Source organism: Chelonoidis abingdonii, chromosome 1, assembly GCF_003597395.2.
Source record: "Chelonoidis abingdonii isolate Lonesome George chromosome 1, CheloAbing_2.0, whole genome shotgun sequence".
Classification (NCBI taxonomy): domain Eukaryota; kingdom Metazoa; phylum Chordata; order Testudines; family Testudinidae; genus Chelonoidis; species Chelonoidis abingdonii.
The window spans coordinates 330,841,386-330,860,218 of record NC_133769.1 but is presented as its reverse complement, the minus strand read 5'-3'; the positions used below and the strand labels follow the sequence as shown (position 1 = coordinate 330,860,218).

Genomic DNA, 18,833 nt, shown 5'->3' with positions numbered 1-18,833 from the left:
GTTTGCTGTTGTGAATTGCAGGCTGGTAGCTGAAAAGACCTTTCTGCCAACGGTACAGTCCTTTAGCTTCCTTATCAAGTGGAAAAGATCATACCTGGTGTTACCTGTTTCTCTCTGATGCTGCTTGGGCCATCAGTGGATTTGGTGCTGGATAACTAAATAAAAATTCTGTCTCCTTGGCTGGGACAAAACATGTCTTCTCTGTCCTTTTAAGGGCGGGAGCACATGTGGCAGGTGTGTGCCACACCATCTTTGCTGGTTCCATGATCATGTCATTAATAGATAGTGCAATTTTACTGAGTCCAATGCTCTGAAGGATATCAGAGTTTGTGGGATGCCTCCTGCACCTCCACCATATCAAGTAGCAAGAGCTATCCTACAAAAGTTACTAACTGTTCTTGTAGTGTAGTTTCTTGATAAGTGTAATTTAGATGTTAAATGTGTTAAAAATCCTAGCCCAGATGCCCTCAAATTCTGAATATAAGAAACTAGACAGCATATTGACAATATAACTCAATTATCAGTGCTTTTGTACTGGGACAGACTGTGGGATCAAGTTATATACCAAAGCTTGTATTAAAATGGTGATGCTATGATTCACTACAAGATGTTTCTTAATGTTACAGGTACCATCCTGTAGATAAATTATGAAGGTGGAGATTAAAGATTACAATTTTCAAAGCAAGAAAGGAACTTATCTGGTAACCTAGCCAACATTCCCCTCTTAGGGATTTGCAGGGATAGAAGGGTTCTAAAGTTCAAGACTATGTGAACAAATATTAAATGTTTCCATGTGCCTAAAATCATTCTATATTAAGAGTATTTAAACAATAAAGTTTGAATATTAAAGACAACGTATAACCAAATTCTATTCTCCAGGGATATCCTGCCTCTGACTCTGAGGGGGGGGGCCATGGGAGTGGAATCAGGAAGGGTTTGTAGGGAAAGGATGCACACCCTTTAAGGGAACTGGAGCCTCATTCTTTGTGGGGAAGGGTTGTTTGGTTCCAGCACAGCATCAAGCAGTGAAAGAACACAACCGCATTAAGGGAGGGGTGAATGGCCACTCAGGCTGGGCTCCTAGGTTCAGGATTTGATAGGACAGAGTACAAGAACTATGTGCATAACTAAACAATTGAGTCACTTTTTTTGTTTGTTTAAAATGTGATTTAAATTCCAAGGATAAACTGTTTTGCATCTTCAGAATATAATTTTCACATAATTAAAACACACACGTTCTCATTCAGAAATTAATAATCAATCTGACATCAGGAATCATAACATTCAAAAACCAGTCGGAGAACACTTCCATCACTCTTCTCACTCAATAACAGACCTTAAAGTGGCAATTCTTCAACAAAAAAACATCAAAAACAGACTCCAACGAGAAGCTGCAGAACTGGAATTATTTTGCAAACTAGATACCATCAAATTAGGCCTGAATAAAGACAGGTTGGATCATTACAAAACCTAAACTTAATTTCCCCAATACTAATTTCTCCCTACCATTACTCACACCTTCTTGTAAACTGTCTGTAATGGGCCACTCTCTTACCACTTCAAAGGTTATTTTTCCTCCCTTGATATCTTGCTGTTAATTGATTTATCTCATTAGACTGACCTAACACTTGGTAAAGCAATCCCCATCCTTTCATGTATTTATACCTGCTCCTGTATTTTTCACTTCATGCATCTGAAGCTTATGCCCAAATAAAGTTGTTAGTCGTTAAGGGCCACAAAGACTCCTCGTTTTTCTTGTATTCTCTGAATGCTAACATATAGCATGTTTTACACAATTTGCTTCATTTGCCAAAATAGTTGTTGGACTGTTAGAGTGGAACGAAAATGCTGTTTTTCACAGTCCCAAAATTACAGAAAACCTAATTCCATCAAGCTCTTTGTCATTCGGAAATACAGTACTAATAGAATGCTGACTCCACGTGCTCATCACAGAAGCAAGGAAATTATATTTAAATGCAAGCACACACAGGCACAGTAGCTTGACAGAAGTTCTGGAGTAGAAATTTTTCAGTTTCAGTAGTGACACACCTGGATATTTATGCCCAAAACCTCAGTAAGCAGCCTCTGTTTTGAATTATGCTGATAGGAAATGTGGAGATTTTAAGATTCTGCAGAAAGGGGATGACAGCTTAGTCAGCCTGCTAAAGACACAAGGCCTAAGCATTTCCAAACTTTCCTTTTCTTTTAAAGTATGAATGAGAATGAAATGTTATACTCACAGTGTTTGGTACGTATGGTAATCCATAAAATTTCTCCTGGGTTTCCTTTAAAATTTCTGTGGTTGACCTCTTTAGAGGATGTTCCCCATGGTAGAGTTGGTCCAAGACAGCATAAAAGACCTAGACAGATAAAACATATATTCAGCTTTGGCTCATAGTCTTGGTGTTTGACATGTGGTTAACCAACAAAGACAGAGGCAATAGAATAAACCATGAGAACTTAAAATATGTACGTTTCCTGGCTCTTCTATTTTTGGTATAAAATAAAAGGATAAGGGACCGATCCTTGTGCTGAGTGCCCTCAACTCCAACTGACAAACAGATGTTAAGGACTCAGTGTCTTGTAAGATTAGTTCCCTGACACTTAAAACGTACTGTCAACGTCCATAAGCTCATGTATTTATCTACCTTAAACAAAATTGAAACCTACACCTAATGTCCCAAAGAAGTCCATCTATTGGGGAACGGGGAAGGGGGTTTTTAAAATACTCTTATTAGTAAGAGAAGTTCAAAATACCTTCCTTGGGTTCTGAGAGACAGACACAGCACAGCCCAACGTGATGTCACTAGGATGCACATGCTGTGTATGGGGCCATAAAGAGTAGAAGATCGCAACTGCCGTGAAGAAGGCTAAGCAGTGGACACCAAAAGTGTCTTGAGACGGATAGCACAAGGAGCCACTGGTTGCACCTCTCAAGTTCCCTCTAGAACTGGTCCAAGACATAATGAGAGGTAAGGGAATTAGGAAAGAAGTGCTACTGAAAGAGATCGATATTTTACTGGTGCTTGGAGCAGCATATATGAGACTTTAATGGGACTCAGGAATTGTATGAGAGGTGCTGAGGGTTTTTCAGGGTTGGAAGTCACAGAGTGGGAAATGGAGTAGCAGCATGTTAATTTGTGAGACGAAATGTTTTGTGGGAGGTTTGTGCGGCAGACAAAACGAGAGACAGCTGTCCAATTCACAATATTCTGCAAAGATTTGGTGGAGACAGACATTAGGCCTAAATCAGGAGTGAGGTTGCAGTAGCATGGATCAACTGTTAGGTGGAGCACCAGTCACACTAAGCACCCTAGGGACTCATACAGGATTTCTTGTCTGTGGATAAAGAGGCCCAGTGCAAATCCCACAGAAATAAATATATTTAGGAGTTAGGTAGAAATAGTTATCTGCAGCCCCTCCCTGACACCTAAGTGGAGCACCTGGATGTTTCAGAGGAAACCAATGTGCTCCTGCTGGAAGGAGATGAATTTGTGATTCTTGCTGTCAGGAGGTAACATTAATATCTTATCCTTTATCAACACTCATGTAATATAATACTACTATATTAATTCCTTTACTGCTTTGGGAGCCCTGAGACAATTCAGGAGCTTGACTGTGTACTAGCTCCGTGCTATCATGAAAATCCAAACCAAACAGAAATGGCTTTTTACTGAAATATAATGAGATTGAAGTTTCTAACAGACATTTGTCAGGGCCCTGTTAAAGCTCCCCCTGCTGAACATTCACCAGGCTGCCACGTTTCAGTCTCACATGCCAGACCCATAGGCTTCTAAGCTTCCCTTGGTCTGGGTAGCCTCCGGCATTGTTTCTTTGGCCTCTCTGGAATACATCCCACTAGGCACAGAGTCTGTTACCCTTCACAGAAGTGGGAATTCAGGGTCCAACTGCCTTAGGTTCTCAGAATCACCACCACTGCCTGCCAAGATATAACAGTTGCTTAAGCACACTCTTTCTCATGATTCCAGCCTTGTGAGCATTCTGGTGTACAGTTTAGATGAAACATGTAATACACAGACATTGCAAAAGGGATTCTAAAACACTTATCCATTACTTTAAACAACTTATGAGATATACCAATCTACACAAACCAACAGAACTCCTATTTATCATTCCCTTCCTTAATTTCCTCACCACTCAAGTGTTCTTTGTTTGGGACTTAGAATCATAGAATTATAGGATCGGAGGGAACCTCGAGAAGTCATCTAGTCTAGCCCCCTGCACTCGTGGAAGGACTACGTATTATCTAGACCTTCCCTGACAGGTGTTTGTCTAACTTGCTCTTAAAAATCTCCAATGATGGAGATTCCACAACATTCCTAAGCAATTTATTCCAATGCTTAACGATCTTGAGAGTTAGGAAGTTTTTCTTAAAGTCCAACCTAAACTGCGTTTGCTGCAATAAGCCCATTGCTTCTTGTCTTATTGTAGTGGGGCGGCTGCCTGACTCCAAGGTAAAAAGGATTAAACGTAGCCCTGGAGAAGGCTGCGGCTGGGATAGAGGAGTAGAAGCAGCAAAAGTAGGCTGATTGGGGAAGCAGACACAGCTGTCACTGCGTCCAATCAGGGCCCAGCTGGCCCTGATAAGAGGGCTGGAGGGCCAGGAGACAGGGGAGTCTCTCTCCAGCCCTGGAGGGAGAAGGGCTGGCTGCCTGGGAGAAAAGAGTACCTGAACTGGAGCAGTGCTGGGGAATAAGGCAAGAGGAATTGGGGAGCTCCAGCCTGGTACACCTCCAGGCTGCAGTTCTTGTGCAAGGCCTAAAGAAACATACTGGGGTTAGGCAGAGGCTACTGGTCCCAACCTCCTTGCCAATGACGAGTGGCCTTTACAGACTGTAGTTTGCCCCAGTGAGCAGGGGCTAGATGATGACTGGCAGTAGCCACTAAGGAAGGTGGGCATAAAGGGTTGGGGGTTCTCCTGGGATGGAAGACCAGAGCGTGGGAGTACTCCTAGGGCAGAACCTTGAGGTAAAGGGCACCGGGGCCCGGAAGGGACAGCAGCAGGCGAGACATCAGCCTGCAGAGGGTGCTCCGAAGCTGGAATTGAGCTAATTCCCAGGACAACCAGCAGGAGATGCTGCGCCGGTGAGTCATCGCATCGCTACACCTATCCTCACAGGTAAAGGGGAGCAATTTTTCTCCCTCTTCTGTGTAAAAACCTTTTATGTACTTGAAAACTTATGTCCCCTCTCAATCTTCTCTTCTCCAGACTAAACAAATCCAACTTTTTCAATCTTCCCTCAAAGGTCACATTTTCTAGACCTTGAATCTTCTTCGTTGCTCTTCTCTGGACTTTCTCCCATTTGTCCACATCTTGCCCGAAATGTGGCACCGAGAACTGGACACTATTCTACAACTGAGGCCTAATCAGCAGAGAGTAGAGTGGAATTACTTCTTGTGTCTTGCTTACAACATTCCTGCTAATATATCCCAGAATGATGTTCTTTTATTTTTTTTTTTTGTAACAGTGTTACACTGTTGATTCATATTTAGTTGTGATCCACTATGACCTCCAGATCCCTTTCTGGGAGTACTCCTTCCCAGGCAGTCATTTCCTGTTTTGTATGTATGCAACTGATTGTTTCTCCCTAAGTGGAGTACTTTGCATTTGTAAAAGCAGCAGAGAATCCTTTGGCACCTTATAGACTAACAGACGTTTTGGAGCGTGAGGTTTCGTGGGTGAATACCCATTTCGTCAGAAGCCACGACGAAGTGGGTATTCACCCACGAAAGCTCACGCTCCAAAACGTCTGTTAGTCTATAAGGTGCCAAAGGATTCTCTGCTGCTTTTACAGATCCAGACTAACACGGCTACCCCTCTGATACTTTGTATTTGTTCTTCTGAATTTCATTCTGTCACTTCAGACCATTTCTCCAGTTTGTCCAGATCATTTTGTATTTTAATTCTATCTTCCAAAGAACTTGCAACCCCTCCGAGTTTGGTATCATCCACAAACTCTGTAAGTGTACTCTCTATGCTATTGTCTAGATCACTGATGAAGATATTGAACAGAACCAGACTCAGAACCGATACCTATGGGACCCTACTTCATATGCCCTTCCAGTTTGACTGTGAACCACTGATAACTACTCCCTGGGAATGTTTTTCCAACCAGTTATGCAACCCTGTTATAGTAGCTCCATCTAGGTTGTATTTCCCTAGTTGGTTTATGAGAAGGTCATGCAAGATTGTATCAAAAGCCTTACTAAAGTCAAGATATACCACATCTACCTCCTCCCCCTTATCCACAAGGCGTGTTACCCTGTTAAAGAAAACTATTAGGTTGGTCTGACACAATTTGTTCTTGACAAATCCATGTTGTCACTTATCACCTTATTCTCTTCTAGTTGTCTGCAAACTGATTGCTTAATTACTTGCTCCATTATCTTTCTGGGTACTGAAATTTAGCCATTTAGTCAGAGTATTTCAGGGGGTCCAGAATCGCACCCTCTTGCACAGCGCTTCTCCTCCAAATCATGGAGTCTCTCTCGCTCTCTCACACACAGCTAGCTTCCGTCTCTCTCTCCCCTGACATAATGGCCGGTGAGAGACCCTTTCTTTTATAACCTCTGGGCCCCTCTATTCCCTTTTTTTTTTTTTTTTCCCCTTAAAATCTGTACGTGAAATAGGGAACTTGGGAGCTGGTACTGTGAAAAAGCTGAGCAAATCATTTACATCAGCAGTTCTCAGCCAGGGGTCCCCTGCCTCCTGGGGGGCTGCGAGCAGGTTTCAGGGGGTCTGCTAAGCAGGGCTGGCATTAGACTGTACAGGACCCAGGGCAGAAAGCCCAAGCCTGAGCCTGAACCCTGCCATGCAAGGCTGAAACCAAAGCCCAACCAACTTAGCTTGCTACCCACTAATGCTGGCCCTGGCTTTTATATGCAGAAAAACAGTTATTGTGGCACAGGTGGGTCTTGGAGTTTTTATAAGATGCTGGGGGGGGGGAGGTCTCAGAAGAAAAAGGTTGAGATGATCTGACTAAAATGGAATTGTGTCTTATAGCATGCTCAACTATTGCTTTGAAAGTCTTATGATTGGATAAAAAAAATCCAAACCCACTGACAGCTTGTGACTTAGCCAGAATTCATTCATTATCATAGATTTGGTTTGGATTATGTCCTATCTAAGTCTTTACGACTAAATGTAAACATTTCCTAAGGATTACATTACTTCTGTTTGAATTACTCTTCCAAACATAGCAGCTTATTAAACCTTTCAACTAGATTTCCAAAATGATAAACTCTGGTAAGACATTCAAAAGCTGCTTTTCCATGGCACACATGTATGCTCTTGTGGTTAGAGCAGAGAGCTGGTTGTCAGGATTTCTGGGATCTACTCCTAGACCCTCTGCCAAAAACCAATGAGGTGGGTTACTTAGAGAATTATACAGAAAAGAGAGCTGGAGAAATAAGCCACTGAATCGACTTACAAGCTTCGCCCTTCCCTGGCACATGTAGAGTGTTAGAAGGAAGTTCTGACCCTGGTAGGGTGATCAGATATCCTGATTTTATAGGGACAGTCATGATTTTTGGTCTTTTTCTCACATAGGCATCTAATACCCCCCCCCCCCCACCTCCTGTCCTAATTTTTGACACTTACTATCTGGTCAGCCAGGCCACCAGGAGCGCACAGTGAAAATAAATCCACTCTGGAAAATAAACACTGACGACTTTACATACGTATTTTCAACTATGAGACATAGTTATGTGCGTCTGCCATAGCTATGGGAATGAAAGGTATTTCACATTGCCATGTGATTTGGAGATTGTTGCTGAGGACCCTATTTTCAAGCATTTAGATACTGGTAGATTTCTATCATCAGTGTTTATCTAGAACAGACTTTAAATAAGAGGAAACAGTGTCTCACAGTAATTATTATAAATTACTACATTAATTAGCTTACACAGTGCAGTTAAAATGTTCATTAATTTGGTTTCAAATATTATAGCTCCCTGCCTGCTTGTTAAGAGTTATTATTATGTAATGAGCTATACCTGTGTCAATGAGCTATACCTGTGATTTGAGCTCTCAAAACTGGAGACTCTCATACTTTACAAAAATAAGACAAGCCATTTACAACGCACACTTTACTTCTCTACAGAGGAAAAAGGACAGTAAACTATCTAAACTCTGACATGCCACAGGGGGCTACAACTCACCCAACAATATTGTTAATCTATCCAACCACACACTTGGTCCAGCGGAAGAGTCTGTCCTATCTCAGGCCCTCTCTTTCTGCCCCACCACCCCCACGCACATGATACAGTTCTGCGGTGATCTGGAAGCCTACTTTCACTGTCTCCGACTCAAAGAATATTTTCAACACACCACTGAACAGCACACTGACCTACAGGAATCCTCCTTCCAATACTACAAGAAAAAGAATTCTGTGTGGACTCCTCCTGATGGTCGAAATGATAGATTGGACTTCTACACAGAGTGCTTCCACAGATGTGCACAGGCTGAAATTGTGAACAAACAGCATCACTTGCCCCATAATCTCAGCCATACAGAATGCAACACCATCCAAAGCCTCAGAAACAACTCTGACATTATAATCAAAGGGGCTGACAAAGAAGGTGCTGTAGTCATCATGAACAGGTCGGATTATGAACAGGAGGCTGCCAGGCAGCTCTCCAACACCACATTCTACAGGCCACTATCTTCCGATCCCACTAAGGAGTACCAAAAGAAACTACACCATTTGTTCAACAAGCTTCCTGCTACAGCACAGGAACAAATCTACACAGACATACCCCTAGAGCCCCGAATAGGAGCATTCTGTCTGCTACCCAAGATCCATAAACCTGGAAATCCTGGATGCCCCATCATCTCAGACACTGGCATTCTTACAACAGGATTATCTGGCTATTTGGACTCTCTCCTCAGACCCTATGCTACCAGCACTCCTAGCTATCTTTGGGACACCACTGACTTCCAAAGGAAACTACAATGCATTGGTGATCTTCCTGAAAACACCATCCTGGGCACCATGGATGTAGCAGCTCTTTACACCAATATTCCCCACATGAGGATGGACTACAAGCTGGCAGGAACAGTATCTGTGATAATGCCACAGCACACCTAGCAGCTGAACTTTGTAACTTTGTCCTCACCCACAACCATTTCAGATTTGGGGACAACTTATACCTTTATATCAGTGGCACTGCTATGGATACCCACATGGGCCCCACAGTATGCCAACATTTTTATGGCTGACTTAACAATGCTTCCCCAGCTCTCGTCCTCTAGTGCCCCTCCTCTACTTGTGCTACATTGATGACATCTTCATCATATGGACCCACGGGAAGGAGGTCCTTGAAGAATTCCACCTGGATTTCAACAATTTCCACCCCACCATCAACCTCAGCCTGGACCAGTCCACGCAACAGATCCACTTCCTGGACGCTACAGTGAAAATAAGTGATGGTCACATAAACTCCACCCTATACCGGAAACCTATTGACCACTATTCTTACCTACATACCTCCAGCTTCCATCCAGGACACATCACACGATCCATTGTCTACAGTCAAGCCCTAAGATACAACCAGATTTGCTCTAATTCCTCAGACAAACAAAGATAAGATCTTCATTAAGCATTCTTTAAAACTACAATACCCACCTGGGTAAGCGAGGAAACAAACTGACAGAGCAAGATGGGTACCCAGACGTCACCTACTACAGGACAGGCCCCACGAGGAAAACAACAGAACACCACAGGCCATCATGTACAGCCCCAGCTAAAACCTCTCCAGCACATCATCAACAATCTACAACCTATCCTGGAAAACGGTCACTCACTCTCACAAACTTTGGGAGACAGTCCAGTCCTCGCTTACAGACAGCCCCCTAACATGAAGCAAATAGTCACCAGCAACTACACGCCACATCACAGAAATACTAACCCAGGAATCAATCCCTGTAACAAACCCCGTTGCCTACTCTGTCCCCATATCTACTCTAGTGACACCATCATAGGACTCAACCACATCAGCCACACCATCAGGGGCTCATTCACCTGCACAGCTACTAATGTGATATGTGCCATCATGTGCCAGCAATGCCCCTCAGCCAGAGTGGGTGCAAGGATGTTTCGTGCCTAAGGCAAAACTTCCACCTTACGCCCCCTCCACCCCCTGAGCCCTGTGGCAGCCCTCCGCCCTAAGGTGCCCCTCCGCAGCAGCTTCCCCCAGCCTGGGGAGCCGTGTGGCAGCTCCCCGCCCCAGCTCACCTCTGCTCTGTCTCCTCCCCAAGCACGCCATCGCTGCTCTACTTCTCCTACCTCCCAGGCTTGCAGCACCAATCAGCTGTTTGGCACCACAAGCCTGGGAGGGAGAGAAGCAGAGCGGGGCGGTGTGCTCAGGGGAGGAGGTGGAGCACAGGTGAGCTTTGGAAGGGAGCAGTTACCCTGTGTGCCATGGCCCCCCCTTACTTGCTGCAGGCGGCCCTCCCCGTACCCCCCTGCCCCAGGTTCCTCCGCCTAAATGCCGACAACGACCGGGGTGGCCAAAGATCTGGCCGCCGCGGACGCCGCCGAAGGACCCAAAATGCCGCCCCTCAAATGCTAGCACCCTAGGCGACTGCCTAGGTCACCTAACGGGTTGCACTGGCCCTGCCCTCAACCATGTACATTGGCCAAACCAGACAGTGTCTACATAAAAGAATAAATGGACACAAATCAGACATCAGGAATGGTAACATACAAAAGCCAGTAGAACACTTCAATCTCCCTGGACATTCAATAACAGATTTAAAAAGTAGCTATCTGTCAACAAAAAAACTTCAAAAACAGACTTCAAAGAGAAACTGCAGAGCTACAATTCATTTGCAAACTTAACACCATTAAGTTGGGCTTGAATAGAGAAAGTGGCTGGCTCACTACAAAAGCAATTTTCTCTCTTTAGCTATTGACACCTCCTCATCAATTATTGGCAGTGGACCACATCCATCCTAACAGAATTAACCTTTTCTCCACTTGTAGGTAACTCTCTTTTCTTCACATGCCAGTATATTTATGCTTGTATCTGTAGCTTTCACCATGCATCTGAAGAAGTGGTTTTTTTAACCCACAAAAGCTTATGCCCAAATAAATCTGTTAGTCTTTAAGATGCCATTGGACTCCTTGTTGTTTTTGTGGATACAGACTAACACAGCTACCCCTCTGACACTGTTCCAATAAAGTTACTGCAGGCCCAAACTTACAGGAATTTACTCCACATGACAAAAATATGCCTATTGAAAAGATGTGTATTTAAATGTAGAGTACAGAACTCAGGTTTCCTCATCTCTCTCCAGAATCTGCTAAAGATCACAGCAGCTGAAATTATTATAGCAGAACTGAAGTTTATGGATGAAAAAGCAATTTAATTGCATTCTCTGATTTTTAGATACCAAAAATTAGAAGTTATCTAAAAGTTGTTTTATTTATTTATTTTTTGAATAGGCTAAAACACATCTATGATATTTCCCTACTCTTGGAAAATTCAAAACATTTTCATTTCAAAATGTGAAGTAATGAATGGCATGTATGGCACTTAGCCCTCAAAGAGAAATATGTGCTTTTGCTAAGTATGAAAAAAATGAGTTTGAGTTTTCAGTTATAAGTAATATCTTTACCAATTTGTGTGCAATGAATGTGGTTATTCAGACATTAATACATATGTAAGAGAACATATCTGGACAACTAAATTAAAATAAATACAAGAGTTTATTCCAATGATTATAACTTCAAATGACTACACAGAAAACAATACACATCTCTACAAAGGAACGTGGGAACTCTGTTTTCACCACCATGCACCCGTCTCCAGGAACTATTTTTGTGAACTACATAACTGAAGTGACTATTAGCCAATCTTTTTATCAGGGATTAGTTTATATGCACCTGCAGGCATTACTGTTAGATTATCTGAAGATGCATTGAAATAGAAAGTCAAATATTTATGGCAACTCTGGTCCAGGACAAATACAAATTGACTGCTGAAAGGAAATCCTTGGGCTCTACTGGTAGTACAGATATTACTGAACAAAGAATGTCCGTGTTTGAAAGCACATGTCCATCACTTTAGAATTTCAAGTCAATTACTGGTCTATACCCTGGTAGATTATTCTAAATTAGTGGCTCTCATGAAGAGGGTATTTTTTTGAGTCTTCACTCATCAGTATTAAATTTTGCTTTTTCAGAACTGTTGTACAGTTTGGAGCAATTCTGCTTTAATTCTTGTATGATTCCTTCTAGATTGCAAACAATCTCTCTCAGATATCTCTCAGATTTAGTAGCATAGCACACATCTGTATATGAAAAAAATTATAAGCAACAATTATGCATTTCAAAATCAGAATTTCCAGGGGCATTTCACTGCTTTCACATTATAAAGGTAAAGCAGCGCTCCCCTCCACATCACTCAGCTCTCACAGAACCCATCATGGCCAGTGACAACCAAAGTTGCAGTGGTTTAACTAAAAGTGTGACTTAAAAACTGACTTAGTTAAATCAGTGCAAACCTGTATAGATACTCAACCTGCTATAAACCTGGCTTATTGGTTTAATTTGCACATGTAAATTTACAAATACAAGCTCAACTATTATAACCAGTTTTAAATCAATAGATGTGTCCACATAGCAGTTTGCACAGGTTTAATTAAGATATTTTAAAAATCATCAATTCATACAGTTGGTGTTTGTATAGAAGGACACAGTCTTCAGGACATCTTTTAGAGAGAAGAAATCACAAATCCCTGGCCTTGGCCCAACTGTCCAAACTGCCACCTGATTTTTTTGTTTCTGCATTTCTTAAAAAGAAATGGAGTGCTCCTGTTTGGAGCACCTAAAAACAGTTGTCCTCACTTTAAAGCTATACCAATTGTGATTTAAAAAAAAAAAAAAAAGTATTTAGCATAGGGAAAAAAGAATAGAGAAAAATCATACAAAATAAGCATTAGCAGAATATAAACACAAGCAGAATAATCATTATGAAAAACATAGATAATCTAAATGCTATTGTGACGATTAACTTTTACTGGTAATTGCTCTATTGGGATTGAGGAAACAAGCTCCCTGTTTCAATAATGACATATTTATTGTTTGCTTGTTTTTTTCAAAAGAAGAGTGAAAGACACTAACATATTTTACCTAAGTTTTAACTCCCCTTTTATTATAATGCTAAGACTTAGAAGGTGGAAACAGACATGTGTTTTCTTACTAACATTATTTTTACTGAATTGCACAAGTTCATCAACTGTGAGTGCAGAGCTGTGCATTAATGCTGAGCTGAGGAGTTTGATTTTCTTCTTAAAGAAAGAGTTGAAACTGTTGTTTTGGAAAAGCCAGACAGAACTGCATGAACTTAGCAATGACTATAACAATATAATAAGGTAGATCAGATATTAGACCTACAAACGTTGACAGTGTCCTTTTAGTAATAAAAACCAATATTTTCAAACTTGGCTGCTTAAGTCAGGAAAGCAAAATCCATATTTCATCACCTAAATAAAACTGGGCTGATTTTTAAAAGGTGCTCAGCATCTCCAGCTCACACAGTTTAGTGGAATTTAAAGGTGCTCCATATTTCTGAGAATTAAATTGGTTTTATTTAGAAGTCACAAAATGGATTTGTGAGCTTAAATGTAGGGACCCAGGTTTGAAATTTTTGGCCGAAGTAAATACAATAAAAAATGGCTACTTCAGCACACTTTTGTTTTTAATTTATATTTGAGATATTTTAAAACATTCAGTAAACAAAATATCAAGTCCAATTTTAATTCATGGCTTCCTGTTAAAACTTTCTTAAGTGTGAAAGGCAACCATTTTCAAAGCTGTGTACCTAAAGATAAGCATCTAAATCCATATTAAAATACCAACTTTATGCAGACAACTGACAATGTTGATCAAAATATATTAAAATGAAGTTGAAAACAATTCAGTTTAAATATTTTGCATTTGTTTAGACAGCACAGATACATTGAGTTAAGTGTTAAATTACAAAAATTTGTAAGGTTTCACAAATGAATAGAGTCAAATTAAATTGATATAGTTCCTATAAATTTAGGAAGTCATTTCAGATTTAGGTCCTGGAGAAACCCGAAATGAAAGAACATACCTGAAGTTGCATATCAGCTGCAGCACAAATCTTTTTAGATTCACAGAGCCGTGACACCATGCTTTTTGGCAGTGACTTGAATAAAGAAAAAAGCAACAATACATTTAGAATTAAGTAAATTAAGCACATTGTTTGAGAACATTTAAATGTACAGTACTTCTGAGTAAGGAAGACAAACAGAGAACATAAAAGTAAAACTGGCTTTTTACTGTAATTTTAAAAACAATTACGACTTTTAGAAAACACTTTGGATTGAAAAACTGACAAGGATGAAGGCATTCTATTAAATTTCAACAAGTACTAATTTGTCAAACAGAAGGTTTGAGCATTCAAATACAGAATGGCAGACTACTACACTGGCCCTGCTTTTTAACTAGCAACCTGGGATAACCATTTATTGTGTCATAGGTGCACATTTATAAAACAATACAGTAACTCCTCACTTAAAGTCATCCCGGTTAACGTTGTTTCATTGTTACGTTGCTGATCAATTAGGAAACATGCTCATTTAAAGTTGTATAATGCTCCCTTATAATGCCATTTGGCAGCCGCCTGCTTTTTCCACTGCTTGCAGGAAGAGCAGCCCATTGCTGCTAGCTCATGGGGGCTTGGAATCAGGGTGGACCGGCAGCCCCCTATCAGCTCCCCAATCCCCTAAATTCCCTGTATGGCAGCCGCCCAGCAGGTTATCAATTGCTGGCAGTTCAGCTGTCCTTGTCCCCACTGCCATGTGCTACTCCTGCCCTCTGCCTTGGAGCTGCTCCCTGCTGTGCGTGGGGGAAAAAGAGGGGGAACTAATGTCAGGGTGTCCCCCTACCCCCTGCACCCCACTTACCCCATCTCCATGGGTTGGAGGACATGATAGGACAGGGCTCAGGGCGGAGGGAGCTTCCTGGGAGCAGCTGCTGTCTCAACTTGCTGATCTACTTAACAAGGCAGTGTACTTAGAGTGGGGTCAGTGTACTTAAAGGGGCAACGCGCATCTCTCTCTCTCACACACAAGGTGTGTGTCTGTCTGCCATGCTGTCTCCCCTCTTTCCATTCCTGCTGCCTTATAGAGTGTGAGGCTACATTAAAAACAATGGGTTAACCCTTTAGGGCTTAGCAGAGTGATCGTTCATAATTTAGCACTAAGGCATTCTCTGGGAAATATCCCACCCTCTTACTTCATCACCTCAACCAACCTTCACAATCATCATCTCTGTGTCCAGTATTAAATTGTTTAAAAAAAAAAAAAAAAAAAAAAATCCCCTCTCACCCCTATGGATGGTATGTGTCTTCCTCTACCTCGGGTCCTCTACCAGAGGCCTGGGAGTTTGAGGGTTCTGCGCAGTATCTTAGCTGTTCCTAGCACTGCACTCTTCTGGACAGAGAGCTCTGATGTTGTTCCTGGGATCTGTTGGAGCCACTCACCCAGCTTAGGAGTCACAGCCCCCGAGGCCCTACCACCACTGGGGGACCACGTGGCCCTTCACTTTCCACATCCTCTCCATTCCCTCAGGCCCTGGTACTTCTCCAGCTCTCAATTCCTTCTTCCTGAATGTTGCTGCATTGGCAACGCTATATTACACCACCACTGTCCTCTGCTCCTTCATACCACATTCGGTTGAGGCAGTACCGCTGTCCTCGAATCGGAAGTCCCACAGAATCTTAAGCCTGCCATTCCCAACAAACCTTCTGTGAATCCCCACGGTCTGGAGGGTCTCCAATACCTGTGCATCCAATGTACACAATGCCACCACTTGGTTGTGCCCTTTCAGGATGCTTTCTCTGCATCTACATCCTGCCCACTATGTTCGAATTTTTTTGGTTCTCTAGCCTCTCTCACAGCTGCACGGGCCCCTTAGTGTGGTAACCCCGTCTTTCAATGAATCTGTCCAAGTCTGTCCGTGCTCAGATCATGCCTCAGTGCGTCTTTGAGTCCAGCCCTTCCACCACTGAGGTTCCCAATGTCACCACCTCATATTCGATGGTACATTCCCAATGCAGGCCTTGCCTTTGCCATGGCATCTTCTGCTTGGTCTCCTCCCATGTCTGCTGCTGCCCTCAGCACGTCTCAGCAGCTCATCTTGGGCCATCTTACGGAGACTCCCTGGATGTTCCGCTTTCATCCAGTACAATGGCTTGACCTCACCAAGCCCCTGCCCGCCTTCTTCCGCTGTTACAAGTCCTGGTTTGACTGGTGGAAACCCCGATGCATTGTGAGGAGCTCCCCGGTTGCACATCAGTCACCTCCATTCTCCTTGGCCACCACTAAACGCAGGTAATCCTGAGACTGCAGGGCAATCTGTGATGCGGGATCTTGTTCTCCCCACTGAGCGGCTCGTCAGACCTGTTATCCTATGTGATGACTGTGTGCTCTCTGCTCCCATCGTGGTTCATGGACGGTATGCCAAAGTACTGGGGTAGCTGGTCTCCATTCTCTATGTGGCCCGCTGTATCCACCCCAATCAATCTTGACTACTTCCCTCTCTCACTACCACCGGCCACACTTCTCTCCAGTCCCGAATAACATACCGATGATCCTCACTGTAATCGCTCAGTATAGCGATCGATGTCTCGTCATATCTTAAGCAACAGCTTGATTCACCAGTAAGGAAGGTGCTGAGTAGTTCCACTCCTGAACCTGTACCCGTACCAGTCCCTTGTGAGACTCTGAGGGTAAGCTAGCAAAACACAGCGGGACAGCATCACCTGTAATGCGCACTTGAGCCATGCAAACTGCCGAAAATACTCTAGTGTTCTCCATAAGCCATGAGTTCTGAGAAGGTCCTAACCTCCTTTGAACTTGAGAGCGCCAAATCACATCTCAACGTGGCGGCAATGGGGGATTTCCTAGCTCCAGTCAAATCCAACTGGCCAAATTCTCTACCTATCTGCGACGGCCACTATGAGAACTGGTTTGAGCCCTGTTTCCACCTCGACGCCCATGACGGCCCATGTCCTACGCACATATCTGATAGACTTCCAATTTGGACAGTAAATTGCAGTGACGTCTGTCCTCACTCCAGAATTCACACTGTCCTCCGTACCATTTGTGGACCCTGCAGCCCATCGTGCTGGCACGTCAGCACGCGGAGCTAGCCATAGGTGGATCAGGGCTGCCATCTGTCCAGCATTCATTCATGAACCTGCGCTCGGAATGCTTCACTGTGAAGGGTGACTGTTTCTGTTCTGAGATTCTGCTCGTTCTCAGTCCTGCACCACTTTGCACTGGTATAGTCTCTCTTCTCCACATGTCTTCCCAAACGGCAGTTTCTGCTGCTGGTGCCGGTTAGTTTGTGCACTGCAGTTGGGAGTACAACCTTGGAATGTTCTTTGGAACAGGGCATTTACTTTTTGGCCCTCTTCCTAGTGTAGCTTCTTAGCCTGGTAGCTATGGCGTGAGCCTTGTTAGCATCCCTAGGCTCAGAGATCAGGCCCTTGATTTTCAGAGCCGAGTCTACCTTAAATCTCTACACCCTTCCTGTAAGTCCACCAGCTACTAACTCCTCCGAGTGGCCTTGAATCTTATCCTCCACCTCATTCCAGGGGTTACATACGTTGTCTTCTGATCGTGAGCCAAGCATCTCCAGATACAGAGGCTAGCGTATTACCAGTCATTGGTTGAGTATGATGGTGGTATAGATATGGTCATGAGGGCTCATTGCATCTTCTAACATACCTATCTGATGGTACTTCGCACTGAGCCTGGTAATTGGTCTCTGAGGATCGACTGATAATATATTCCACATGATCTTATGCCTCATATCAGTCTGCTGTGCTCTGCAAGGTAGGGTAGCAGTTGAACGGTTCAGCTTCAGTGGAGGCTGCAACACCCACTTGTCCCTTCAGTTCTTCTTGAGTCTGGGTATGTAATGTTGATGGTTCTACTCAAGCTGTCGAGAGCACCCTCTTCTTTACTATGTATGAAGCGTTGAGGTAACTAGCCGTTCTCAATAATGTGATGTAGTCTTTTTGTTCACCCATCCCCGTCATACGTTTCGTTATCCCCTCTCTTAGGTCAACTGTTGAGTCAGCATCTCCATCAATCCAAGGTCTCCTTTGCTCGTCCATGAATGGTTTGTCCAGAGCCCAACTTAATCGTAAGATTGTCCTTGGTTCCTCAACATCTGGCGCGAACCTTGTTAATGCCGGCGACGTCCGAGCTGGCATGACCCCTATTCAGCACTGCTCAAAGGTAGGCAGTACATTAGGTCTTTCCCAAGGACCCCTACTGGAAAGTTGGGTACCAACCGGGATTTGAACCCCGGTCTCTCGTATCAAAGGGCAGTCTCCCGTATCAAAGGGCGGCGCTCTTAACCACTACGCTATCCAGTTGCTTATATATATATATAAAATAAAATATGGTCTTTTGTCTGGTGAAAAAAATTTCCCTGGAATTTCCCTAACCCCTCCTATTTACATTAATGCTTATGGGGAAATTGGATTCACTTAACATCTTTTCACTTAAAGTCGCATTTTTCAGGAACATAACTACAACGTTAAGCAAGGAGTTACTGTACTTTGCTATCAACATGTACCTATTTAAAATATTATGACTATTATTTCAGACAATAAAACACAGCTATTGCAGGCAGTGCGCCAGGGTCATCCAGTCTAATCTTCAGTAACAGATACTGGAAATAAAAAAATCCTTTTAATGTTTGAGCATGTCTAGTACAAATCCATATGGGCCTGATCCAATCTCAAATGAAGTCAATAGGGGG

At 43.0% G+C, this 18,833-nt stretch overlaps 1 protein-coding gene across 1 annotated transcript in view; it reads right to left on the bottom strand.

Annotated features, from left to right (window-relative positions):
• MIPEP (mitochondrial intermediate peptidase) overlaps nt 1-18,833 on the bottom strand; it is a 121,061-nt gene that overhangs the window by 32,537 nt on the left and 69,691 nt on the right. Inside the window, exons 15-16 of the mRNA XM_075066017.1 lie at nt 14,125-14,199; nt 2,241-2,360 (exon numbers count right to left, since the gene is read on the bottom strand). Of these exons, the coding sequence (XP_074922118.1) occupies nt 2,241-2,360; nt 14,125-14,199 (195 nt within the window). The remainder of the gene's footprint in view (nt 1-2,240; nt 2,361-14,124; nt 14,200-18,833) is intronic.